This window comes from Sphaeramia orbicularis, chromosome 22 (genome assembly GCF_902148855.1).
Source record: "Sphaeramia orbicularis chromosome 22, fSphaOr1.1, whole genome shotgun sequence".
Lineage (NCBI taxonomy): Eukaryota > Metazoa > Chordata > Actinopteri > Kurtiformes > Apogonidae > Sphaeramia > Sphaeramia orbicularis.
In genome coordinates, this window is record NC_043978.1 from 4,636,979 (window position 1) to 4,664,801 (window position 27,823).

The following is a 27,823-nucleotide window of genomic DNA, read 5'->3' on the forward strand; positions in this document are numbered from 1 at the left end:
ATGGAACACCCAACATCAGCAGGGTTCTTCCCTTGGGGTCACATATGTTGATGCTAAAGGGGGATAGTTATCTCATTCACATGAATGTGATATGCGGCCTGAATAATGTCAGAAGATTATTTGCTGAATAATGTTAGAAAAGACACTGGATATTTGTTGGCCAAACAATATGAACCAAGTTTGAGCTTGATTGGTCTACTGTTTCCTTTATAATGTCCAACAAAACTTCTTTTTCAACAGAAGCTCCCGCCACCATTTGGAAAAAACACAAATGTAAACTCAAGGTAGTGAAGGCGGGAAGACAGATAATTGTTAAACTCAATTTGAGCTACATTGATATGATAGTGGTAGAATAGTGGTCAGAGAACCAATTTTTCCCCATAAAATTCCACCTAGTGAATGAAAATGACACCATATGACCTCTAGATGGTAGACAAAAAAATGGACATTTGTAAGATGAGCAATATGATCAAATTTGATCTCAATTGGCCTATTGCTGCTTGATTTATGTTAAAAAAAAAAAAAGATTTTCAACTAAAATGCCATTTGATGACTTATAATACTCAAAGAGAAGCTGAAATCGATAGGGTTCTTCCACTAGGGGTCCCCTTTGTTGGTCATCAAGGGAGAAGAAATCCAACCAAATCTGTCCTAGTTATCGCATTCAGGGTAAAACCATTATATCCCCAAAACTCGGTTTTGGGGATATAATTAGTATAACATTTAAAACTGACCATGACGACTAGGCGGCGATGCATAGCATTAGTTTTAATGGTTCGGAGGCAAAAAGGGTTTCAATCAAACATCATGTGACCAACACATTTCACAGAAACAGTTACTGGAAGGTTTCAGACTTTTATTGTGATCCATTTGAAAAAAGGTTTTACAAAAGGTAACATTCAATTTTTACACCAATTCTTTAAAAAAATCACTTAAAATAAGGTTTTGATACAACAAATTCAGGTAACTAAGTAATGGCTTCTATAAACAATGTGAAAATAAAGATAATATACATACATGTAAATGAATGCTACAAACATGAGGACAAACTGAGGAGGGGGTTACATGACTTAAAATAAAAAGGACAATGGCATGATTGTTTTTGTTTCGACTTGAGTGTCATCTGGCCAGAATTACCCACAAAGCAGTTATTGCAAAACAGATTCCACATGATCTGCTATCCGACTGGAATGTTCAATGACAAAAATGCATTTAAGCGCTCGCTGATTTGTTGCATCTTCATATGGCATCGTTTTTTGTTTTCCTTCAGTCGCCACATGCACAGATTCAGAGGTAGCCACACTTTCAATCTGATTTCTGTCTGTGGCTTTGATTTAGACAACACGCAGATCAGCAGAGAGAAAAACTCATACAATTTACAATAACATATGCAAAAGGAAAAAGCAAAACAGAAAGATGATGTGGACGAGCACAGCCGATGACACCGACCACACACTGGAAGAAGTTGCCCTAGTTTTGTTTTTTTTCCAGAGCGTTTTGCATCAAAGTGGAAAACTTCACATCCGTTTGCGGTGGCACTGACATCCCGCTCCAAACACCGGCCCAACCAACCGCCCTGCCTGAAGCAGCACAGTCTTACATCGCCGCCATCCCAGTGACCCTCAGTGACCACCTGACGCCGCCGCCATCCCAGTGACCCTCAGTGACCTGCTGAGGCTGAACCACGTGTCAGCAGTCCAGCAGCTCAGTGTGGATGAACGAGGTGCTACTTCAAACAGAGCGCTCCGTTTAGTCCAAATTCTCCAAATGCCAAGATACAAAGTCTTTACCTCTGCCAAAAACTCCATCATAATCATAATCATCTCCATTTCACAACACATTTATCTCAGTTACAGTTACATCATCTGCAAAGCTTAAAAAACACATGCACCTCCAGCATTTTATACAAGAGTATGATACAAAATAAGGCATTTCATTGTGTTGAGTATTCATGTTGAGTGTTAATGCATGTGGATGTGTGTGTTAACGCGTGTGTACATAGCAACCACATATTTAGTTTTTTTTTTTGCCCGCCTATAAAAAGACTGCAAAAAACAAACATAAAGTCATGATAACTCTTACTTAAAATATATATATTTGTCATATATATTTACGTATATATTCATATGTAAAAAACAAAACAAAAAAACAAACAAAAAAGGGAAGAGGGGAAGAGAAAAGCTCAAGGTCCCTGTAAAAGTTCTCAAAGATGCGCCTCACTCCATGACCTCACTGGGCGCCACTGTTACCAGCTGCAAGGGGATCTCCTGATTGGCTACGAGGTCGTGGGCGGTGGTCGTTTGGAGGATGAGCGTGGTGCCGTCAGCGGTGATGACTGTGTCGGTGGTGGGCGGGGACGTGGCTGAGGTGACCCCGCCTTTTTTATTCTGGTGAGTCTTTATGTGCTTGGCCAGGTGGTCGCTCCGCATGAAGCGCTTCGAACACTCTGTGCACACAAACTTCTTCTCTCCTGCAAAGACACAGAGAACACAGACATCAGTATTGTCAGAGGAAGAATTAACAAGGAAAAAGAAAGAGTCACAAACCCTGTTTTTAATGTGTGTAAAGACCAAACACGTCATGAAAACAGCCTGATGATGAAACCACCTCATGATCAAAGGTCTGCAACTGATCAATAAGGACAAAAAGGTTCTCAGACTATTAATCAGTCAAATTATTTCTTTCAAAATGAAGTGAGTGGCCACAGTATTACTCGTGATTTTAAATTAATTGTAAAAAACTAAAAAAGATGGAAAATCCTCAAGAAGACAAAAATGGCATAAGATGAAAGGATATAAAGCGATGAAAACGGACAAAAACAGCATAAAAACGAAGATGAGACCAAAAAAAGTGGAAGCAAAAAAAATCCAGATTGGGACATCACTAATCATTACAAATATATTCAACAAACAAAAGGACTAAAAGGACAGTTTGGACGAGACCCTCTTCAGATGATCATATGGGCGATCAAACACACAACAGGACTCATGTTAGAACAAACATCTGAACGTTCTCTTCCTGTCTTTCATTCTTTAATATGATGAGCTTGTACTAGCTCCGACAGATTCAACACCTGGATCTTCACTAAACTATGAATGAACCGGTGTCAAAAACAGGGTCAATGACAAAATTCTAAATGTGAAAGAAGTTATGTATGTGAAACGTTTTCCTCAAATACTTGTAAGCATCGGTTAAGGACATTAGTACAAGTTGGTTCTCTACATTCATTCAGCAGGGGGAGCCACTGCACAATATAGGTTAAAACACATATGCAAGGACAATAAAGGACATTCTCAGGAGGCGACTGAAACCACAACACAAACACTACTGCATCATTCTCATTATGGACTTAAGTTTTATGTTACAGTTTTCAGTCATCTCTTCAAATACACTGACCTTAAATCCAGCCCATTAACATGAAAAATATGTAGCCAGATAGTGTTGATACGGTCCAGGGTCATAACTGACACCACCCAAAGTTTGTGGAAAAAGAACATGGCTTTGACATAGTTTTAAACAAGTGGTATCAACACTTGCAGAAGTGAACTGACCTAGATGGAGCATATGTTGAAAAATAAACATTATAACTAGGGCTGTCAAAATTAGCGCGTTAACCCAGATTAATCCAACATCATGAACGCAATTAACCCATCTGCAGCGCAGAATGACTCTGAATGTCTCTGCCAACACATTTGGAGCAGTTTGTCCAAATACAGTTACTGTTGCACATGTGCAAATGGGCAGTACATCCGGTAGTGACAGGCAGCAGAACCAACCAATAAAGAGGGAAGACGCTAAACAGCACGTTGGCCCTCTGGATGGAAATATGAGTTAAAAAAACAAACAAACAAAAAAAAAAAAACAGTTGTTTGAAAAAAAAAAAAAAAAAAAAGTTATTTTGTAGAGACTGTTGAAGGTGTTTAATAAACACATTAAGTGCATATATACGTATTCCTTTGTTTCTTGAGTCGTTTGCTCATGCAAAATGAAACACGATTAATTATATTAATATATAAAAATGAATGATATTTAATAGTGATTAATTGAAATTAATCCACAGCAATCCTGTGATTAATCTGATTAAATAATTTAATTGTTTTACAGCATTAATTATAACTTGAAACCGTTTTTTCCAACTGTCCTTTCTCCACTAACTTTTTGAAGCCCCCTCGTATGTGAGTGTTTGCCGTTACCCGTGTGTGTCCTCCGGTGTCTCTGCAGCTCGTCACTCCTGGTGAACCTCTTTCCACAGAACATCCAGTTGCAGACGAACGGTCTCTCTCCGCTGTGCCAACGCAGGTGAGCTCGCAGGTGAGACGTCTTCCCATAGACCTTCCCACATCCTGCAATGTGGCAGATGTGCTGCTTCTTCTTCCCCATCCCTGAACCTCTGCAAGTAGGATGACAAAAAAAATACACACTGACTGCAGCATTCACATGACCTGAACAATTTTAAAAAGTACGACCAATGGCCCTGTATTTCACCGGCATGTTCTATCAAGTATCAATAACCAGTTGAATTCGCGAGGTCAAATTCACACCTTCACATTTCATATTTTTAAACCTTAAGCCCCCTCAAAAAACAAACAAACAAAAAAAAAAAAAAAAAAAAAAAAAAAAACTCTGGTCACCCTCGTGGACAAAAATGTACACGCACACAAAGTACTATATAATCATCAAACGTCAACATTTTTTCTTACTTTTTTTTTGTTTTTCATAAATCTCTTTAACAACTTCCCCCCTGATCAAAACTACCAAACATTCAACAGTTTTCAGAATTTTAACCCTTTAAATGCTAGTTTAATCATTTAAATTAGAAGTGATTTAATATTAAAAAAACCCACCAAAAACGGAATATTTTCCATAAAATAAATAGTAGGTGGATGAAACACTGGTGGTTATTAGAGCCTTGGATAGGTCAAAGATTGATTTGAATGCATTAGTATTTTTTCTGTAGTGTCAGATACTCCCTCCGGTTCATTTTAACCATATGTATGTGTAGCAGATTCATAGATTGAGAGAGGGTGTGTGTGTGTGTGTGTGTGTGTGTGTGTGTATGGTTTATTTCATTTCCAGAAGCACCTCCAGCTGTAGGAAGTCGACCCTTCTTGTCGTCTTCTTCATTTGCTTCGATCTCCTTCATTGTTTTGGCTCTGCTCACTCTGGAACCTTCTGGAACCAGCAGACCCAGCAGAACACACACAGATGGAGGTTGTTCTTCCAGGAGCAGTGGAAACCCACGGTGACCCCAGAGATCATGCAGACAGAACCCCTGTGGTTTCTGTGAAGGCAGTACCAGCGGTCTGGAACTCCACCACCATGGCAGCAGCAGCTGATGGATGTGGGAGGGTTCTGTCTCTGTATGACCTCTGGAGTCACCGTGGAGTTCCACAGCTCCTGGAAGAACAACCTCCATCTGTGTGTTTTCTGATGGTTCCAGAGGGGTCCACAATAAACAGCACTAAAGCACTGAAGCAAATGAAGAAGATGACGACAAGAGGACACAGAGGGATCAACCTCAAACAAACACACACACACACACACCCTCTCAATCCATGTATCTGCTTCACGTACGTCACATATTTAAGGCCTGTATGTTTGTTTCTAATTCATTCATACTCTATTTCATATGTTCTGTTGTGTCTCTTATTGTTGAAGCTTTCAAATATGTGAATGAATCAGATGTTGATTTAACAACTTTTTTACACAAACATAAACAAATCAACCTGTCATTATTTTTCTTTACCATTTCATCTATATTAGGAAAGCGAGTGTAACAAGTGGTGCAAGGCACAACAAATCCCGCCCCTCGCACATATTGTAGCTCACTTTGGCATCGATCCAGCTGATGTCATCATGTCTGTCTGTGTGCTGATGTCAGCATAGACACAAACCGCAAAGACAAATTTCAGCCATTATAAGCAAAAGGAGGGGAAAAAAGATTTTAAAAATTCATAGAAAATTTTGTACTTTGACCTACTTTTCCCAAAATGTAATCACATCTATTCTGAGTCATTAGCAATCTATAAACCCAATTTTGCATGTATTCAACCAATAGTTTTGCTGCTCAAGTGTTAAACAAACAAACCGAACCAAAAACAATACCCCTTGCCTCCCCTTCGGGGGCGAGGTAATTAATAACTCATTATTACTGACCTCATTCATATTTTAAAACGCTTCAAAAAAAAACTGAAAAACACTGAAGTGCATAGCTGTTACCATGGAAACATGTGTCTCCTCATTGGTGGCAGGTTTCAGAGAGTCACACCAGAGCTTTGCTAGTTGCAGCCTGTCTTCTTGATCACTATGTGACCATGTTGATAACTAATCTGACAATTTTGTCTCAAAAAACAAACTGTTGAAAAGCATTTACACCAGATGACAAGGACTAAACACAAAGTGGAGTGTCTTACATTATATGAATTATATACTATTCCTTAAGTGAAAACAAATGCAGTCAAATATCAGGGCTTTTGTTTGTATTTCTATCAGTTAATCAGATCCAGGCCACATGGCTGAGCTGGTTCTGGGGTCCGTTGGAAGGATAACTGCTGAGTTTTTGCACACAAAATGGTTTGCTTTACTTGTTTGTTTCCTGATAGTGAGTGTAGTCGTGTCAGTGCATGTTCTGCCATTCGGTCTGACTGAGGGGGTGTGTCCCAATGGGAGAGTAACATCACCTCATACCTTCTACTCCACAAAAAGTGAAAATGGATGGGGGCCCATGGATCACTACTTAAACTTAAACATATTCCATCCCTGCACTGAGTGAACACCAGAACATCGAAGTTTATGATTTCAGATTAAACAAGTGAAAAAGTAAACTTAGAACGCACTAATTAGACTTGCGCCAATTACAATTTTTTGGGCCAATCCTGATTTCCGATTTTCAGGGTGCTTGGACGGCCTATACCGATTTAGGCCGATTCCGATCTCATTTTTTCCCAAACACGAGACACAAGACATTGCAATGTAACTTTCCCATTAGAACATTTACTTTAAAAATAGAAGAAAAGTGTGAAAAAAGGTGCCAGGTTTTCTGTATGAAAACAAGTGCATTGATTGAAATAACTGGTTTTTAGTGAGTCCCATATTGTACCAGCAGCTGAAAATGATCATATTTGAAGGAAAATTATCTTACACACCCAATTTTTATTGTGACATGGCTCAATCCATTTGCTTTAGTAACACATTATAGACTGTACATATTATGTGCTGCAACCCAGTTTTAATCTAATTTAATAGAACTTTGGAAAAAAGCCAGTTTCTACATATGCGAATGGATGAACCCCTGCAATGAATGGACCAGAACACCATTTATACATTCACAACTTCTACATGCTTTGTAGTGATGTCCAATATATGAAATCAGAACATTGATATACACAGGATATAATAGTCTTATATTAGATAATGATGGACATGTGGATTAACAGTTGCATCTTTGTGTATCTCACAAAGATAATTTACACAACTTTAAAACGCTGAATAATAGTCTTATATTATGTGACCTGTGGGGTCTGACCGATTAATATACACACTCACCATCAACTGGACAGGTAGTCCACAACAGGTGAACTAACTGTGAGTCATTTGAAAGAAGTAACAGTGTTGTATTCAGCGTAATTGTGAATGGTGGCGCTGTAGGGTTATATACAGGTAGGATGCTGTTATGGACTGGCTGGTGCTTGAGACAGACCAGCGATCCTGCAAGCAGGTTCTGTTCACAGTGTTGTGTGAATCCTTTCTTGGGTAGATTACCCTCAGTATTTTAATCTGTCAAAATGACGAACAGCCTTCAAAATTTTCCATCATCTTTCCAAAAAAAAAAAAAACATCCATCAGTGATACAATATTTCTGGTTAACGCAACCTCTGGTAGAGTTTGCCAATAACCCCGCCCCTCCTGCTCACTGATACCCTACCTAGTCAGGGATTAATTCAGAATTTTAAATTTAAGATAATTGTAAACTAGATTAAACTAAATTATTGTCCTTTTTGGAAAGTTCAGTCAAACCTAGGCAAGACAAACATTCTGACCAAGTCTTTACTTTCAATCTGATCGCTTTGTATGCCAAATCGGGTGAATAGTCTTCAAGAAATCAGTTGGAGAAAAATCGTGGATGGGTGGGTGGAATTCAAGGTATTACTGCATACCCCACCATAACATTTCAGCTATATTTCCACATGTTTAACACTCTAAATGATATCATTTCCGTACCAAAAACTTCCCTCCTACTTCTTATGTACCTTAGCCAAAGTGTAGACGTATTAATGGAAGAACATTAGAACAAAGCATCTAGTGACATTAGTGACTTTTTAGCCACAATTTAATTGGTTTGTACTTACAGAGCTGGCACCACTAGGCCTTCCTTTAGTGGTGTTCTGTGTGAGTGTGAGAGTGTGTGTGTGTGTGAGAGAGAGAGAGAGTGAGAGTGAGAGTGAGAGTGAGAGAGAGAGAGAGAGAGAGAGAGAGAGAGAGAGAGAGAGAGAGAGAGAGAGAGAGTGTAGTGTGTGTAAAGAGTCCTGATCCTCACCTTCCTCCAGATTCTTTACAGTTGGGGCAGGTACAGGCCACTCTGCGTAGCCTCTTGCCCTCCCCACTGGGTGTTTCCATGTCCTCGTCACCCATCTGGACCCGTAGGTTGTTTAGGTCGCTGGGGTTGAGCGTGGAGTCTCCACTCAGCTGCCACTCCTCCGAGTCTGGCTCCTCTTTGATTTGGATCCCTGGACCAGGACACAGAGGTTTTACAAGTTGGAACAAGCGGAACTTCAGGTCACCAACTGGATCATTTGACCAACACACAGTGTGTGTGTGTGTGTGTGTGTGTTGTACCGATTGGACTGCTCTCGTCCTCTGCGTGTGTGTACTGGACTCCAGCCTGAGTCACAGAGTTCACGGTGACCGTCTGCAGGTTGGGCAGGCTGACCTGGCCTGTCTGGCCCAGAGGGAGGGTCTGAACAGGGGCTAAGGTCAACTGCTGGGCCTGACCCTGAGGCAACTGGAGCCCCTGGAGCGACTGCACACCCTGGACCTGGCAGACACACAACATGAACATCAGCTCTAGGGCTGAAAATCTGACAAAAGATTATATACCAACTCTGTGGTATACTCCCAATTTCCACACCTCTTACAAAATGTGACCGAGTCACAACCAAACAAGTTTTCCTCCAGTTTTCTCTGGTTCTAGAGGTCTGGGGTGTGTGATGGCTGTACATACAGCTGTGACACTGTAGGTTTTCCTGTTAATCATTGTGAGTGCCCACAGTGCCCACATGTGCAACAGATTTATAAAGAATTAAAAAGGTTTTTACACTCCAAAAATAATTTCAAAACATCCCTAAATCTAACTCAGTTGTACATCAGAGTTCAGAGGTCGGACCAGCACATCATAGACTTCCGGTATTCTTCACTGTATGGTAACACAATCTCTGCTAACTCTGATAACATGGACCAAAACCCTTTAGTACTTAACAAATTAATATACACAGACTAATAAACATGTCGGTGTAGCAACACTGATGCTAATGACATACCATAAAATACCATAATACTATCACAGTATTACAGTACTACACAGTACTTCTGCAATTTAAAATGAATGGCAACTGAATATGAACTTTTTGGTCAGACGTGTTTAACACAAACTGTATGACAAACAACTTGAGACAAATTAGGATCAATCAGGGTTTAAGATGGTGGAATCAACAAGATCTCCCCAACACCTGTGTTTCCCCCTACCATTATATTTAGGGGACGCCCCGTCCACTCCAACAGCAAACCCCCCCCCCCCAAAAGGACGAAGTTAATTTTATATAGTGTCATTCCCAGGGCGACACGGTGGTGCAGTGGTTAGCACTTGTGCCTCACAGCAAGAAGGTTCTGGGTTCGATTCCAACACCAGTTGACGGGAGTGGCAGCTTTCTGTGTGGAGTTTGCATGTGCTCCCCGTGTCTGCGTAGGTTCTCTCCAGGTACTCCGGCTTCCTCCCACCATCCAAAGACATGCACTAATAGGTTAATTGGTTAATCTAAATTGCCCATAGGTGTGAATGTGAGAGTGATTGTTTGTCTCTATATGTTCAGCCCTGCAATGAACTGGCAACTTGTCCAGGGTGTCACCCCTAGGGGTGCCTTCACCCCTATGTAGCTGGGATAGGCTCCAAGCGACCCCCGTGACCCTAGTAAGGATAAAGCGGGTTCAGAAAATGAATGAATGAATGAATGCCATTCCCAACCTTTATCCCCCTTCTCACTTCTGCTAACCCATTACGATGCCGATAGCCCAGCATCAAACTGTGAAAAGAGTAAACATGGGTATTTCATAATATTCCTCATGCGATATTACCTAAAACAGGTCAAATAGGTATACTCTTCATAAATCACAATGCAGTTTTTTGCATGTGTCCTATTACCCAAGGTAGACCAAGCTTTTTCACTTGATAGATGGTCAGGCTTTCATTTTTATAGTGTGTGAAAAATGTGCAGTCTGGTCATTGTCATGGTAACAGCACTGGCCAATTTGATAGAAAGGTGACAGGTCAAGTGTTGTGTATATCATCTCTGGACCTGCTGCTGTGGTCCTGCTTCTCTCCTGCCTCCATCAATTCCTAAATGTAAAGTGTCATGAGATAACTTTTGCTATAATTTGGAGCTATACAAATAAAATTTGATTTGATCATCATTATTAATTTATCAATATAATTTTGATAGTTTATCATATAGTTACATGGATGGTGGAGGTTTCTATTATTGGTAATAACAGCTGCAGTAGTAGTATATCCACTGTTAGTACTTGGAGTAGTAGAATTAGTAGTTGGTTGTTGTACTAGTTATTGGTAGTTATACTTGTAACAACTACTAGTTTTTAACAGTTGTAGTTCAGTTTGCTGTGTATCCATGTGCCCCCCCTCCAACCCTAACTGGTCAAGGCAGACATCCATCCTCCAGAGTCAGGGTCTACTCCAGGTTTCTGCCTGTTAAAAGGAAGTTTTTCCTCCAAGTGTCACCAAGTGTTTTCTCCTGGAGGATTCTGTTTGTGTCTGTGAATTGGCTTAAGAGTCTGGTTTAATCCAGCTCTAAATGTAAAGTGTCATGAGATAACTTTTGTTATGATGTGGCGCTATATGAATAAAATCTGACTGACTGATATATGTTCGTGCTGACCCTAAGACTTGAATATGGATTTAGGTACATTGATGCTAAAAACAGTCTGAAACCCAAGTCCTCGCACAAACCCAGCAACAAACTATCAAAACTGAAACCTCATTTCATTTCATTCAACTATTAGTAAAAACAGGCCACTTTTTAGGCCTTACTTATGTGAGTTTACACAGTTCTATGTTAATTTTATTTATTTTCACAAGACTCTGCAGTCTCTCAACTGATCTATCGACATGAACAAAAAGAAAAGCTCACTTTGACCTGTGCTCTCCAAATTATTTTTTTAATAATTTTCCCCGTTTTGAATTTGGTAAAGGTGGGTCATGATCGCAGGGAGATGTGGGTCCTGAGGCAAGACCCTCTGAGACCCCTGCTGTGAAACATGTCCCAGTCTTACCTGGAAGGTCTGCCACTGGATCTGTCCAGTAGCAGTGACTGTCTGGGCCTGGATGAGGAAGGTCCCAGGGTTGACCAGCTGGACGCTCTGCAGAGTCTGACCCCCGGCTCCTGTCAGGTCCTGGCTCTGGGCCACCTGGGCCTGAGTTTCTCCGGACAGCTGCAGGATGGGCTGCGAGATAGTGGTGGGATTAGAGGACGACACCTGAGGACAGAACCAGAAAACGACATCAGAGTTAACAAATAAATCAAATGTTTAACTGTGAAACACTGAGCGTTTTCTAAACACCAACAAATCCACAGTAAATTTACAAATTTACAAGTCCACTGTAAATACTAACTGAAAGTAACTGAAATTGAAAACAAGGTCATGTTGAAATTGAGGTGAAGTGAAATAAGAACTAGGAAAAAATACTAAAAAATGTCAGTGACTGATGTACAACACAATATGACAGCTCTCCGTGCTCTGAGACAGATGTTACTAAAATAGATCTATAAAATAGATATTGCCAAAAGTATTGGCTCACCCATCCAAATAATCAGAATCAGGTGTTCCAATCACTTCCATGGCCACAGGTGTATAAAATCAAGCACCTAGGCATGCAGACTGCTTTTACAAACATTTGTGACAGAATGGGTCGCTCTCAGGAGCTCAGTGAATTCCAGTGTGGAACTGTGATAGGATGCCACCTATGCAATAAATCCAGTCGTGAAATTTCCCCGCTCCTAAATATTCCACAGTCAACTGTCAGCTGTATTATAAGAAAGTGGAAGTGTTTGGGAACGACAGCAACTCAGCCACAAAGTGGTAGGCCACGTAAACTGATGGAGTGGGGTCAGCGGATGCTGAGGCGTATAGTGCGAAGAGGTGGCCAACTTTCTGCAGAGTCAATTGCTACAGACCTCCAAACTTCATGTGGCCTTCAGATTAGCTCAAGAACAGTGCGCAGAGAGCTTCATGGAATGGGTTTCCATGGCCGAACAGCTGCATCCAAGCCATACATCACCAAGTGCAATGCAAAGCGCCGGATGCAGTGGTGTAAAGCACGCCGCCACTGGACTCTAGAGCAGTGGAGGTGTGTTCTCTGGAGTGACCAATCGCGCTTCTCCATCTGGCAATCTGATGGACGGGTCTGGGTTTGGCGGTCGCCAGGAGAACGATACTTGTGGGACCGCATTGTGCAAAGTGTAAAGTTTGGTGGAGGGGGGATTATGGTGTGGGGTTGTTTTTCAGGAGCTGGGCTTGGCCCCTTAGTTCCAGTGAAAGGAACTGGGAATGCTTCAGCATACCAAGACATTTTGGACAATTCCATGCTCCCAACTTTGTGGGAACAGTTTGGAGCTGGCCCCTTCCTCTTCCAACATGACTGTGCACCAGTGCACAAAGCAAGGTCCATAAAGACATGGATGACAGAGTCTGGTGTGGATGAACTGGACTGGCCTGCACAGAGTCCTGACCTCAACCCCATAGAACACCTTTGGGATGAATTAGAGCGGAGACTGAGAGCCAGGTCTTCTGTCCAACATCAGTGTGTGACCTCACAAATGCACTTCTGAAAGAATGGTCCAAAATTCCCATGAACACACTCCTAAACCTTGTGGACAGCCTTCCCAGAAGAGCTGAAGCTGTTATAGCTGCAAAGGGTGGACCGACGTCATATTCAACCCCATAGACTAGGAATGGGATGGCACTGAAATTCATATGCGAGTCAAGGCAGGTGAGCAAATACTTTTGGCAATATAGTGTATGTACGGACAGTAGCTGAAGGACTCATGGACTATGTCCAACTTGAAAAGCTGCCGCCTACAAGCATCCATTCCCAAAGATTGGTAGCAACTTTGATTTAGGTCCCTGAATCCATTAGCATCTGAGCCATGACAAATAACCTTCAACACAAAGCATGTTTGTGGTAGGTGTACTACATGCATATTAGGGAGGGGAAGATTATCCAATATGTATCGATATGCCAACATGCACGTGCACAGTCTGAGTGCACTGGTAGAGAAGCTGCGAGTGAATGAAAAGTTTGCATCGGTTACATCGCTTATTGAATGCTTGTATCAATAAAATTCGATCCGTTCAATAGAATATATTTTTAGTTGCATTTAAAAGTGTTACTCTTTATTTAGCTAAAATTTTTGTTTTCTGCGGACTCACGTTAAACGTGCACCATGGATGTGTACACTGCACTCTACAGTATGAGCTCTGTGGATGCACTGGGCACGAGAGCCACCAACGAATACTGTAATGTCTGCATTTTAATCTTACAAGACATAAAAGGGAGGTGACAAGATGTGATTTCTTAACGTGTAATTTTCACTATCAACTGCATTGAATACTGCTGCACATACCAGAGATACTTCCTTAAACTGTGACCTACATATCTAACAGCGCATCCCAGAATACCTTGTGCAGGTGTCTCTTAAAGTGACAGAACCTTTTTCTGTTTTACCTACATTACATTACAAATTCACTCGGTGAGGGCGCAAGAAGTTGAGCTTGAAAAACATGCAGACAAACGACTTTGGAAACAAAGTCCTAACTTGTTCACGTGACTGTATGTGAGGCACATGTTCTGAAATTGCACAAAAGCCACTTTGTGAAAAGTCATGGTCTTATTTGCAGGGGTGACTGCAAAAAAAGAATCTCAAGCCTGAAAACTTTTCTTCCAGTCAAGTCATGAGGAATGGGTCATTGGTGGGCCTACATCCAGCAATTTGCAGGTCTGCATAGGAGCACATTAAGAAATCATAGGCCCCTGAGCAATAAGGTCTTGCGGCCCCTCAACCACCCAACTCACACTGAATACACATTATGTAACACGGGGTTCGGGCGGCCCTCCCCTGAGAAAATTTTGAAAATTATAGCACCTTAACTGCCTTTTCATGCAATTTCTGATGGAAACTACTTGTTTAAGTTTTGCGCAAATACAATGTAATTCTGCTCATTAATTCACCACTGGATCTGCATTAGGAAGTGATTATGGCCGGCTCATTGAGACTGAAACATAAAGAGGCACATGGACAACAGGGTTTTAAATTTTAAATCAAATATCTGATCTTAAGGGACATGGACGGTACAAATGAACAGTCTTTCCGTTACAGGCACACGGACAACAGACAACAGGAGAAGAGAATTTCTAGCCAATAAGAGGCAAGAAAGGTGGTAGCTTCTACCATCCCACGCTTTGAAAATTCGCCTGCAGGACGTTTTCACTGGTCTTCATCTGCTTGCCTTTCATCTCTACGACCATCATCAGGTACAGTTGGCTACTCTGAAGTTGTTTGCTCTGAACCAGTTTGTTCGTCTCCACAAGACCCGCCCCCTCTTTACAACTGATTGGCTAGCAGTGGCAACTGAATTTCTTGGGAGCGAAAGAGATTTATCAAAGCTCAGGTCAGAGCCCTTGATATTGTACTTGCTCCGATCTTTTTGCACATGATATATATCCTGCACCCCCTCACACACACACACACACCCTTTGTGGAGAGCAACACGCCGTAAATCTGGCATGGTGCCGGAATCCTATCACCCCTGTATTTGATAAATAAATAATCAAGCTCATTGAAATGCACTGCATATATATATATATATTTTTTTTTATGAGAATGAATGTGTTGAATCAGAATGTGCTTAATCGCTCTGTATTGTGATTTGGGTGTGAATCGTATTGTATTGCATCACGAGGTGCCACACATATCTTTAATATATCAGATCAGAGATGCCGTATCGAGATGCGTATCATATCAGCCTTACAAATAAGATTCCCAACCCTAATGCATATATTTGTATTATTATTACCAAACGCGTTACCACATGTGTGCCACCATTAGATCTGAGAAATGTCATTTGGGTTTTACATGAATTTGGTGTAGGTGGTGCCCATAATGGCTTACTCTTAGTGGCACAGAAAACCCTGTCACTCTTTTTATAGAAAACAGTATTGTTATGGCATCCTGTATTTAGAACTACTCGGAGAAATGAGCATTTATTAATAAAAATGAGAGCAGTAGCAAGCAACAACTAGAAATTACAGATTCCACTTTAAAATCTACAAATTAACTGATTATTGACATGGCTAATCATTGAATCCAATACCCTTTTACAGTTATCATATTTTTTGTATACAAAATCTGATAAAATACATGAGTCTAAAAATGCACATTTTGCCTCAGACACTGTTTTAGTCATCACTTTTAGTCCTTTCCACCAACATGGAAAGAGAAGTTCTCATTTTGTTCAGAGCATTTCAGAGCTAGGGCTAAAAAAAATGTAATCACAACTGTAATCGCAGTAACACCCTGTGTAATTATCTAACTGCAAAAGGCTGCACATTTAAAAAGTCCATATTTAGGAGGCTTTAAGGTGATCTAATTCCATAAATGTATAAAAATAAACACAACCTCTCATCAGGTGATATTCTGGATTTTGTGAATGAGTTGAGCGGTACTGTAGAAATTATACAAATATAGTCACAACTTTAGAGTTCTTGTATTTTCTATGGATGTTTAATTATGAATGTTGCTGTGACCTTTCTAAATGAGTAGTGTGTGCATCTTCCTTATTCACTAAGCAAGTACACTCAATAATCAGTATATGACTTTTTCACCATTTCAGGAGCCCTAATTTTAACTGAAAATAAAAAGATTGGAATCAAAAAGTCACTGGTTGACAAATCACTCTAAACATGTGGAAACATGGGCTAATTCACTGGATGGGACTAAGGTCCTGAACAGAACCAGTTCAAGAACCAGAATTAATTTGGTAAAAAGACCCATTTGTGAAACTCTGCTGGTCAGTTTTCTGCCCCACAGTCTTTATAAATTCCGACACATTCCAAGAACAAATTGAAGTTTTACTCATTTTATATGAAGACTCAATTGGAAAACGAAGCTGCCAAAGCTCATACCTGAACACCTCCATCCATGAATGACTGCTGCAGGCTTCACTCATTCCCATTACCATTATGATAAAATGATCAACACTAATTACACATTTGACAAATTCTTTATAAAGATTTCTAAAACAAATAGAACAATATCACTTATTGTGCCATATTTCAGGATTATTTATCAATTTTAAAGAAAATTAAGGCTTTAATTTAGGACAATCACATTTAAGACTAAGGAACCACAGACAACCTGGATTAAAATTTATACCTACACTTGTTTCAAGAACCACAATGCGTTTCTTGACTCACGGTTCACAGTACAGATGCAGAGGCCAGCTGGAAGCTGGCTGTGCACCGAAACGTAACCAGGAGCGGATGGACAGCCTTAAGGCTTTATGTATGTAGATAGGTACATCCATTTCTAATGTTGTTATGCATCACTGCCTGTGTGCTGTCCTGGACGCTGGAATGAGTGTTTTTCAATCAATCCACCAGAGGGTGCCGCTCTTAATTACCATACTGGTTGAATACCATGAAGAAGAGTAAAGTTTTTTGAGAAGAGGAAAGTCAGTATAATAACCAACATGGCAATGACAGAGGAGGTTTTACTAATGTGGATACTAATGTTAATACTGAGAAGGGTAGTTGTTAGAAATATGTCGGCAGTTTTTCACGTACTCACACAGTCACTCTTTGAAAAGTTCTGCTATTCTCCATCAACAAGCTCCTATTGCAATATAACTTTTCCTTGATAAAAATATGAGACATGCTCGATACAATTTCGATAGAATTCATTCATCCATGTTTTGACAGACATAAGAACAGCCAATCATAATTAATTAGTGCCGCACCGATCCAATCACGCTAGGGCCATGGCAAGTTAGGTTGACGCACATAGCACAGGTGTAAGAGCCAGCCGCAGCACACATGCTAATGTTTGGGCTGCAGCAGGAGGTAACGAGTGTTCCCTCAGGAGAAAATTTGACCAAGAACTCAGGCGACCGGGTTACTGAAAAGTAGGGTGCGGCATAGAAGCCAGGAATTAGATGTTTTCAGTTTCCGCCAGATATGGCAGTTAAGGAACGTACCCCCACATATATACCCCTGGTATTGTTTCGTGAAGATGATCTGTTTTGTATGTTTTCTCTTCTAAAACTTGAAAGCTTTTGTCTGCTGGTTCGACTTTTAGTCTAGTTTTAAACACATGTACCTGTTTTATTGATCTGAAACAGTTGCATAATGTTCTTCAAAAAAAATAAAATATCTGCCATGTTCAACTTCTGACAGAAAATAAATCATATTTAAATCAAAAATAACCTTCTGATGTCTTTACAACTAACTTATGAGTAACAGAAAATTTAAGCTTGACAAAAATAGTGATTTGATTTACATCGTGATATATATCGGTATCATCTGATATGAATTATCATAATATGATTTTTTTTCCACATCACCCAGCCCTACCTGTTTTATATTTTATCAGTATGTCATTATGGTAGCAACGCTCAGGTGTTGTTCATTCGGTTAAGGTTGACTGTGTTCCATTTAGGTGATTCCACAGTACCATCAAGTAGAACTTTAAGGTCTGGGACTAATACATATAAATAGGATCCAGCTAGATTTGATACCAACAGTGTCCTACCATGATGAGGTTTTTTTTATGACCCATGTTACAGTCTGAGCTGTGAGAAGTTCAATGCAAAATGGCTTATTCCCTATAACTTTTGTTAAGTTATGTCTTCATTATTTTCATCATTTTACAAACACTTTAAAATCACAAATGGGCCAGATCAAGTGGTGATGCATTTCATGTTCAATAAGCTCCGTGTTTAAACTAAATTTAATACATGTATGAATAGGTCTCAGTAAGTACTTTCACATGACACGTTACAATTTACATGAGAAAAAATGAAGGAAGGTCCGCACAACCAGTGAGCTCCCAAACCATTTAATCGTGACGTTTCGGGCCAAGGCCCTTCATCAGACTCACTTGGAGTCTGATGAAGGGCCTTGGCCCGAAACGTCACGATTAAATGGTTTGGGAGCTCACTGGTTGTGCGGACCTTCCTTTATTTTTTCTCACGTTCTACTTTTTTGGGATCCAGCACACCTCTAATTTTGGATGTGCGTGTCGTTCACCTTTTTTCACGTTACAATTTACAGAAATAAAATTTGGGGGTAAAAATACTTAAATTACTGCTGCATGACAAGGGGACTCAAAATGAACTTTTTTTTTTTTCACTTGATGCAAATGTACAAAACATGCTGTTCTCATAAAAAATTGATACTAAATAGGGCTTTAGCTATGATGTTAAACTACCACTGGGATCAAAATTGGATAAAAATGTCTGAATGATAATTTTTTATGAACACAAATATCTTGTGACACGGGTATGCCAGTTTGTCACTTTGTTCAGTAGTCCTAATAAAAGACTTTGCTGAAACTAAAATACTACAAATATGCAAATAAACTTTTATTTAACATATATATTACAACTAAAGTGATATATACAGCTAATAGCAGAGCATATTTTACAAATAATTTAATTTTACATAACCTTTCTTTATTCTTGTACTGTTGAATAATTAGTTCCTACAGATTCACAGACTTAAAATACCACTTATATAAGCAAGGAAAAATAATATTATTAAAGTTAATAGTGTGTTTACATATTTTAGTCCTTTTTAGGTTTGATTTTGTATTGATTATATCTTTATATCTTTTTTCAACAAGTGATACTGAAATTTTGTAAACAGTTCCATAAAACAGAGTTCTTAAGCTAAAAAATGAGCCTAGTTGAGAAATGAAAGGTGAAACTTTAATTTTTGACATTGACGTTCACTTGCACTTGATCTGGCCCAAAAAACATTCTGGTGTCTTCATCTATTGCTTAGGCTCATAATCTAAAGTGAAATAATGTGACATTCATTTTTACCATGTTAAAATTTCTGTCCATATGACCCAGGCCTATAATAGAACATAACTAATGCACACTGTACAGAGATCAACACTGACCTGGATTTGCTGGAGGTGGTTGTGGGAGTTGAAGTTTTCGGTGGCAGAGGGGTCAGACACACCTGCAGACACAGCGGTGGCCTGGGTCAAGACCCCGGTGCCATCGATAGTTTCGGGCAGCTGGGAGGAGGAGGATGAAGATGAGGACGTAGTGGTGGTTGGCACATAGAGTTCTGGGTTAGCGCTGCTGTCGTTGACAGTGCCCAGCGGCTGTTTGGCCTCCTGAGCCTGACTCTCCAGCGTCTGGCCACTCATGATAAGCTGACCCTCTGGAGTGACCCCCGTGGCGATGGGGACTGTTTGAGCCCCAGTGAGCCCCAGAGACTCCAGGTCCACGCTGTTTATAGGGACGAATGTGATATTTCCAGGCAGACCAACTGGTACGGTGCCAGCGTACGCCGACGCCCCTGTCAGCGGGACACCCTGGATAGACTGCACCTGGCCCGCCTGAGTTAGAAGGTCTGTGGTTGTTGTTGTAGCACAGCTGATGCCAATACTGGCCTGGCTGCTGTCCTGCAGAAGCTGGATCTGCCCCGTACCATCGTCCAGACCCTGTGCTGGGAACCCTGCAAGTGTCCCATCTGCATTCTGGATTTGAGGAATAACCTGGAAGAGGAAGTGAAATTTGTGATCAGTATGTGTACACATCAGCTACAATAAAGTTCTTTTTGTTAGTGAAACTTCTTTCAATACTGAACTGTTTATGCCCGTTTTAGACATTTTCGCAAAGTAGGGTCGGGTTCTCTTTTACATTGTACATATTTGGTCCAGTTAGTTTTGGTCCCACACTGAATGGACAAACAACTTTGTCTGACATATGTATAGTTTATTAGTAGAACATTTTTTCCTTCCATTTATTCTTCAAATATCTATTGGTGATGATATCCTTGTGTAACGTCCTGGAGCTGGTCAAAAGTGCATATAAATAGTATAGTTTATATTAATAAACGGTTGATTATGCAAATGTGACTGCATGTGAGATGACTAAAAAAGTGTATGTGAATGGTTTGTATGGATTGTTTTGTATTATTGTAAAAATACACAGAAGAAAAGGGTGTGTTAACAAAGCAAAGGAAGCAGATTTAATTTAAGTATTAGTTTGTAAAAAGGGGTGGGAGTCAATAAGTTATACTTCTTCCCACTCCTTTTCGAGCGCAGAAAAATTTTGTTTGACCATGTTGTATGGTTCTTTGTTATCTGATGATTCTATGTGCTCGAAATAAAACTACACTACTACTGCTAAAAGTCTGAGCTGCCCAAAAAGTGTTTTCACAGTCAGATTTACAGTTGCACAATTTGCTGACAACGTTATTGCGTGCTTACTGTTGGCAACATTGCAAATTTGATTTCAATTCAATTGTTTGGTTGGCTAGGAAAATGGACAGATTATTCATTTTAAATGTGTCGTTGAACATGTTATTTTACTTGAAACGCACAAATTTAAACTACAAAAATAAATGTTGTGCTTTGCATGTACTACACAAACATTTGCTCAGTATTTTTTCTCTTTCTGCAATTTGTTCACCTTAAATCCTCCTAAATCTGGAACTTTAATTTATAGCCTTTTGTTGTTATCTAATTGTACAGGCTGATATTGCAATTACAATTTCAATTAAATAAATTGCACAGTCCTAGCAGTGTTTGATTCATACAGAGACTACCTGTTATGTTTGAACCAAAGACCAGTGCTTTGATTCACAATGTGGTCAGGGGGATGATTCACGCCTATAATTTGCTTCAACTTTTAGCTTTCAAACTCAAAAGTCTGAAAGTCTGGACCAAATGAGGCAGGTGTGAAAGCTTCTTGATTTGTCCTTAATGTCTGGATTTTCCACATCCTTCCAGACTGTAGTAGAGCTGAAACTACAGCTGTGACACTTCAGTACATAGTATTACAGTGCTGTGTAGAGTGTATTGAAAACAGTCAGCAAATTTTTGGTCCAATAATAACACTAGTACTGCCTCAATACAGTCAGTGTCTTTATAGTTTATTTTATTTATGTTCCCATATTTTGGTGTTTTAATTAATCTTATATATGCATTAATAACCATCATCATTTACTCATTAATATGATTTGGAATGTTCTGTCATTTGGTAAGTCTTTGTCATGTTCTAACAAGGCCCACTGCAATTATAACTAACAAAAGTTTTAACTATCAATGAATCTGTAGATTATTTTAATAACTAATCAATTCATCGGATAAACACAAGACTCAATTCTCAAAGATCAGTATTTAACCCAAAGCAATATAGGCTGCAGACAAGTCGCTAATGATTACATCCCCACAATGGCTTTGTTATGGCTAGAGACTAGCAAGCTACAGTCTTCAACAAGCTCCAGTTATAGGCTATCAAACTAGCATTGCATGTTTCAGTCAACAAAAGGTAACGTTAGTCTGGTGGCCTGATAAATGGAGATGGATGAAAACGTTATAATTATGACAATAGTGTCTAACTAGCTAGCAGTAAGTAAGTAATCACGGCACATAGGCTATTTTAAGCTAGGTTTATTTACATTATGTTTGCAGTGGCCACGACAGCCCTGTTTGCCTGAAATGTAGTACGTCGTGGGATTTTGACCATTTTTTTCTCCATATTCAAGTTTTGCTACATAAACGGCACACTACATTTCGGGCAAACTGGGCTGTCGTGGCCACCATGAACATAATGTAAACCTATTTTTGTAAACCTAAACATTGTTGCAGCACTACATTCTACCTACGGGATGCACTGATCCGATACCAGTATCGGGCATCGGCTCCGATACTCAGTGTGTGTACTTGTAGTCGTACTCGTAAAAGTAACCCAATAAAAAATGCACAGATACCACTTACGGCCGTGTGACATCCACAGTTCAGTGCAGCAGGTACGCGGCGGTGGAATAATGTGTGGGGAATGTGAAGAGTGTGGAGTTTTTTCAAAATAAATGACGGTGATAAAAGTAACACTGATTGCAAGTAACGTTAAAGACATAGACAAATACGGACGGAGCGTTCTGTCCGTCCTCTGCGTACATTCCACCCGTTTTCCAGGTGCTCGCGGATGTGTACCCAGATGGAGAATACCAGCGGGAACCGTGGAGGTAGAGGATCTGTTCAAAGAGCCACTGTGCGAGTTAGAGAAAAACTACTGACAAATTTATGACAACTACCCTGGGCTGGGCCAGAGGTACGGAGTGGTGCAGACCGCCGCCAGTGGAAGTGAAAACGAAACTCATCACTCATTTATCTTTTCCCTACCTGCTGAAGCTTTGCTATTAAACCTTACCAGCAAAAACACTGCAATAATAGTATCACAGTAGTGTTACCTCTGTCGTCTCCATGTTTGTTGTTACTGACTTTCTTCTTCTCAAAAAAACTTTACCCTTCTTTGTGGTATTTGTCCAGTATGGTTAATTAAGAGTGGTGCCCTCTGGTGGATTAATTGAGAAAGGCTCATTCCAACACATTGAATGTCAGTAGCAGCACCTTGTTACGGTCAGACTAATGACAACGACAATAAAGCACATTTAAAAAAGGAACTAAGAACTGGAATGGGATTATTAAGTACTCGTATCGGTACTCGGTTTCAGCAAGTACTCAAATGTAAGTACTCGTACTCGGTCTGGAAAAAAGTGGTATCGGTGAATCGCTAATTCTACCATCAGTGAATCCTTTGTATATTATAGTATGAAGCTTTTAAACTGCACATTTTAAATGCTTTGTCAAATCTGATCTGTGTATTTTTTGTTACCAAAGCCTAAAAGGAAAACAAATGCATTTTTTATGTGTTCCAGAAAAGCTGGCGATATAACCAAAAAAAAAAAAAAAAACACATCTAATTTTTTCTCCCCTCATTGTTATAGACAATCTACAATTTAAATCACTTGTTTTCTGGCTACATAACAATAGAAAAAAAGTTTTTCTTTTCTACAACTATATGCCATATCTGACCGGAAAAACACATTCACAATTAATACATTACAAGTAGGGGTGTGCGATATGATGATATTAGATTGTGAAGAAGTCTATCATAACCTAAGACTTGGCCCCCAAAGAGTTGGCCGTACTTGACTCCATGGACGTCTGCACTTATCAACCTGTTTCTGAATGTGAAATTGGTACGCTCGACTATGAAACCTCAAACATCCGCGGATAGTGTGAGCGGAGTCCGCACCGCTCACAATATGCGCACAGTAGTCCTCCACATACAGGTCTGTCGCGTTATACTCTTAGAATAATGCATATCAATCCAATGAAGCTGTTCAATGAGCTGAAGAGACAGCATCCCAAACAATATGAAAGCCAGACTGAACTAGAAAACCAGCCCCACCACAGCCAGAGGAAAGAGGTAGAGTTAAACTAAAGCAAATAACTGTAACGCAAGCATTTAGTAAAGGCACTCTATGAGAAGAGGAGAAAGTACATTCCACACTGATCCTTTTTTGGAGTGTCTGGCTTATTCTTCTTCTCATTTTGTACTTCTTCCTCCATCCAAGAGCACCTACTACACTGATTAGCTACCAGTTGAAAAACCAGAGTTATCAGGCACCTGTTCTGAAAGCCTGGGGGATTATTGAACCAGGTATTTCTTCATTGGTAATTTGTTCTGTATTTTTTTCTTTTTTACATTTCATGTTTATTAAAAGCTACCTTAAAAACCAAGTGCAGTGGTTTTTCTGATGCAAGAGTGCACTTAATCAGAGTGTTGTTGTTCACATTTTAGTATATTTACGTTCTTGGCAGATGTTGACAAAATTGTACAAACCAAATTAAAAATGTTCTGGATGGTTCTTTGGGCTAATTATTTTTTTCTTTTAGGGCTATGTTTTACAGAGGGAAATCTTTTGGTTGCACTCTTTAGAAACTTGCAAATTAGTCTCAAAGATCAGTGTAAAGAATCGTGATAAAATCGAGATCGTGATTTTATTTTTTAAAAATTGTGACATGATATTTTTGCCATATCACCCACCCCTGCTGAGAAACCTTCAATAAAAAGATTTTGATTTAAAAAAAAAAAAAAAAAAAGTGTGGTTGCAATTTTCATAAAACTGTAAAATCTTTACTGTTGGTCCTCTAGGGTTTCTATTTTGCAAAACAATAAACAGTTTGTACTTTTTCAGTATATAAGGGCATAAAATAGCAAGAGCTTTGTGTTAAGTGGTAAGTGTTTGGGTAACGGACGGACACAACCATTATGGTAATGGATGGACAAGGGAGAATAACTACAAGTTTCAATTGTTTATTCAGGATATTTGTATACATTGTATATATAATATCTACAAAGTCAAATACCCTAACAAATTAATTTAATACATTTTAACATATATTAATCTCAGTTCATTAGATATTTGTAACTACTGTAAAAAGAGTAGCAAAAGGTTTTTAAATTGACCTTACAACTTATCATAAGTATAATATAGGTCCAATAGAAGAGGATCAAAGTTATGCTTTGAATTGCACTGATGGACAAAGAATGCAGACAAAAGTTTATGCTGAATATAATGCCTTCTAAGTTTTCTGTTTTTTTTTTTTTTTTAATTTTCTAAAAAATAAAACTTATGCTGGACACTAGAAGAAATATACTTTCAAAATATATGTCTTCATAAGGTGATTTTAAATGTATTTTTTGATCTAGATGTTAACCGTCCCTTGGCCAGCCCCTATATTAGCAGAAAATAAACAGAAAAAAACTGTACATTGTGATATGCAATGAATTCTATGACAATTAATCAATTACCAAAAATTCTGTTACTGTTACAGCCCTAGTTCTGACTATAAATATTGAGAACTATAAATAGTCACAACAAGGGGCTGTATCACCCAGCCTTAAATCATATGTAACAATGAGCACAGTATGATAAGTCAATATGACATTACACGAGACAATTGATTTAGTGATTAGGTGGGGACTATTAAATAATTCTTCAATTATTTTGTACTACTGTGCTGATATTGTCTAAACTCAAAATTATCTGATTTCACATTCTTGGGTATGAATATTTTCTAGTTTCTTTCTTCTTCTCTAACGGTAAAATTTAATTCTTAAGTTGGGCTTTAGTGAATAATGATGACCATATTTCTCCATTTCCCAACTTATTATTAGATCAAAGTCCTCATCATTTAACCAAAAAATAACTGAGAAGTTCATGATTCAATGAAAATAATCCTTAGTCGTTTCCCTATGTACTTGAAATATAACATCGGCCGAGTACAAAGCAGAGCATAGAAGCTTAGGGTTTGTTCAGTGTCATTCTCTGGCACAATAAAGAGGCAGTGATATTGACAACCCTCTCTGACCATCAACAGTCTCCAGCATTTTCACTTCATCTTTGCCTTTTTGGAAGCTGGAGTCTATGTCAAATAAGTACTATATATATATATATATATATATATATATATATATATATATATATATATATATATCGGGCACTATCCAACTCTTTTGATGGAAAACAAAAAAAAAAAAAAAAAGTGAAGAGATCTGAGTCAATCTGAGTAGGTACCATACAATGTGAGATGTGTTTCAGTGCATCTTTACCTGATACTGAATGCCAGACACTCCGTTGGCTGTCGCCTCATTTCCAGATGCTGTGACATAAATGGGCTGACTGGGAAGACTCCCAATAGGAAGCACATACTGCCCATTGGATGTGACAATCCCAGAGTTTGGAATGTGAACAACTCCCTGGTCTTCTTTCCCAGTGGAGACAGGAGTTAACACCTCCCATCTGTCTGAGCCTGTCAGCTGAATGGCTGACATATCTGTGGTCTGGGAGGACAATTAACACTGATTAACAAGTACACAACACTAGGAAGGAAAAGATTCACCCTGTGAGTTCAAAGTGAATGAGAGCAGATCTGGGTACTGACCCAAACACTGTTATATAATCCAAAACTGTGCTGACATTACAAAGAATGGAGAAAGGGATGATGCAGGATCCATGCTAATGTAAAGACTGTACGAGGAAACGGGCACTAGCTGCAGCCTCCAACACACACTGAAGATAACAAGCTTGGAATGGTCGAGACCAGGGTGGGGGATGGGATGCTATTACAACACAACTGAATCATACAGTTTTGATTATGGTGGCTATTCCTTCCACGTTATCACACCCTTGCATCCTCCCGGCCTAAGATACACCGGCTATCTTCCAGCGAGCCGACCCAAGTGACTGACTTCAGTGTCCTACCCACTATGGGCGGGTTTTACAGGGGTAAAGTGGGTGGCCGTTATTGAGGGGAACACAGGAAGTGTACGGCTTTCACCCCATGCCATCAAAATTTTAAAACGTGTGAACTTCATGCTCCCAAAAACACAGCCAGCAATCGAAAGCGAGCAGGAAAATCGAGCTAAAAAATGTCGGATACCTGTGTTTCCGCTGCGCCGCCGGGTTGCAGAAACTCGCTTTGACTGCTGTCCACGTCCGCGGACGCCATTTCTCCTTGTTTCAAAGGCTGCTCTGGCGCTAGCAGGGAGAGAGGGGGAAACTCAGCAAAACTCTGTAATCTTCAACTCCTGTCTGCCAGAAAAGCCCGCAAAGCATCCCCACTCTCCAGTCCAAAAGGAGCTGACTTCGAAATTCAACTTTGCAGAGGAGATACTGAGGCGATTTCAGCCCAGACTGACTGTTTACTTTGTCAACTCCGTGGCTAGCCAGCTAGCTCTGTTAGCTAACCATATCTAGCTAGTTAGCAGCACTGAAAAAGATAAAAAAAAAAAGACGCAGCTTGCTCCGCTGTAGGTTGCACAAACTCACCGATTAGTTGTTCGCTTCGATACGCTAAATGTTTACGTACCAGTCATAGCGTTAATAGTAGTAACCGGCAGGATTATCTGATCAACTAAACTCCGAACATGATTATTTTATCAAAGGCGGGCTAGTGTTGATCGGTGAATTCGGGTCGATTTTTTTCTATTTTGATTGACGGTGCGGGAAACACAAAAAGGTGGGACTAACAAGCTTGACCGTCGAATTTGCATCACATTACAGGACGTCCCGCCCTTCTTCTCTCAGTTAATTGGCTAAGTGGTGATGCGGGTTACACGTCAGTGGCTAAGCGGAATGTCACTCTATTTTTATAGGACGTGTGCTTCCTGTTTGTTGTTGAGAGAGACTTGAGATGGAATGCATTTGTTGAAATTTCAGTGGGAAAACGGTGGCGTTTGTCCAGAAGATCGATTAATTTCATTCTCTCCCATAAATTGAAGTTATGTATTGTACCGACTTGTTTTTGAATGCCGTAGTTTGTTTTTTGCTATAAATGTTTTACGACCGCAATTTACGATCAGTGTCATTTTAAAACTTTTGCAGTCCTTGTAAAACGTCACCTGGCCTCCATTTTTAGATTTAGTTCATGCATTGAGACATTTTTTT

The 27,823-nt window shown here is 39.7% G+C and overlaps 1 protein-coding gene across 2 annotated transcripts; it reads right to left on the bottom strand.

Moving 5' to 3' along the window:
- Positions 1-841: 841 nt before the first annotated feature.
- Positions 842-27,430, bottom strand: LOC115413336 (transcription factor Sp3-like). Of its 2 annotated transcripts, XM_030126111.1 has the most exons (9): positions 27,206-27,430; positions 26,817-26,914; positions 25,987-26,217; positions 19,467-20,072; positions 11,560-11,763; positions 8,836-9,034; positions 8,537-8,726; positions 4,194-4,390; positions 842-2,470 (listed from the first exon to the last, which is right to left on the bottom strand). In XM_030126111.1, exons 2-9 carry the CDS (start codon positions 26,883-26,885, stop codon positions 2,217-2,219), a joined length of 1,950 nt encoding a protein of 649 aa, XP_029981971.1. In that variant the 5' UTR covers positions 26,886-26,914; positions 27,206-27,430; the 3' UTR covers positions 842-2,216. The 2 variants fall into 2 exon arrangements, with proteins under 2 accessions (XP_029981971.1, XP_029981970.1); XM_030126110.1 differs by having other exon boundaries at positions 26,817-27,429.
- Between the last annotated feature and the right edge of the window lie 393 nt (positions 27,431-27,823).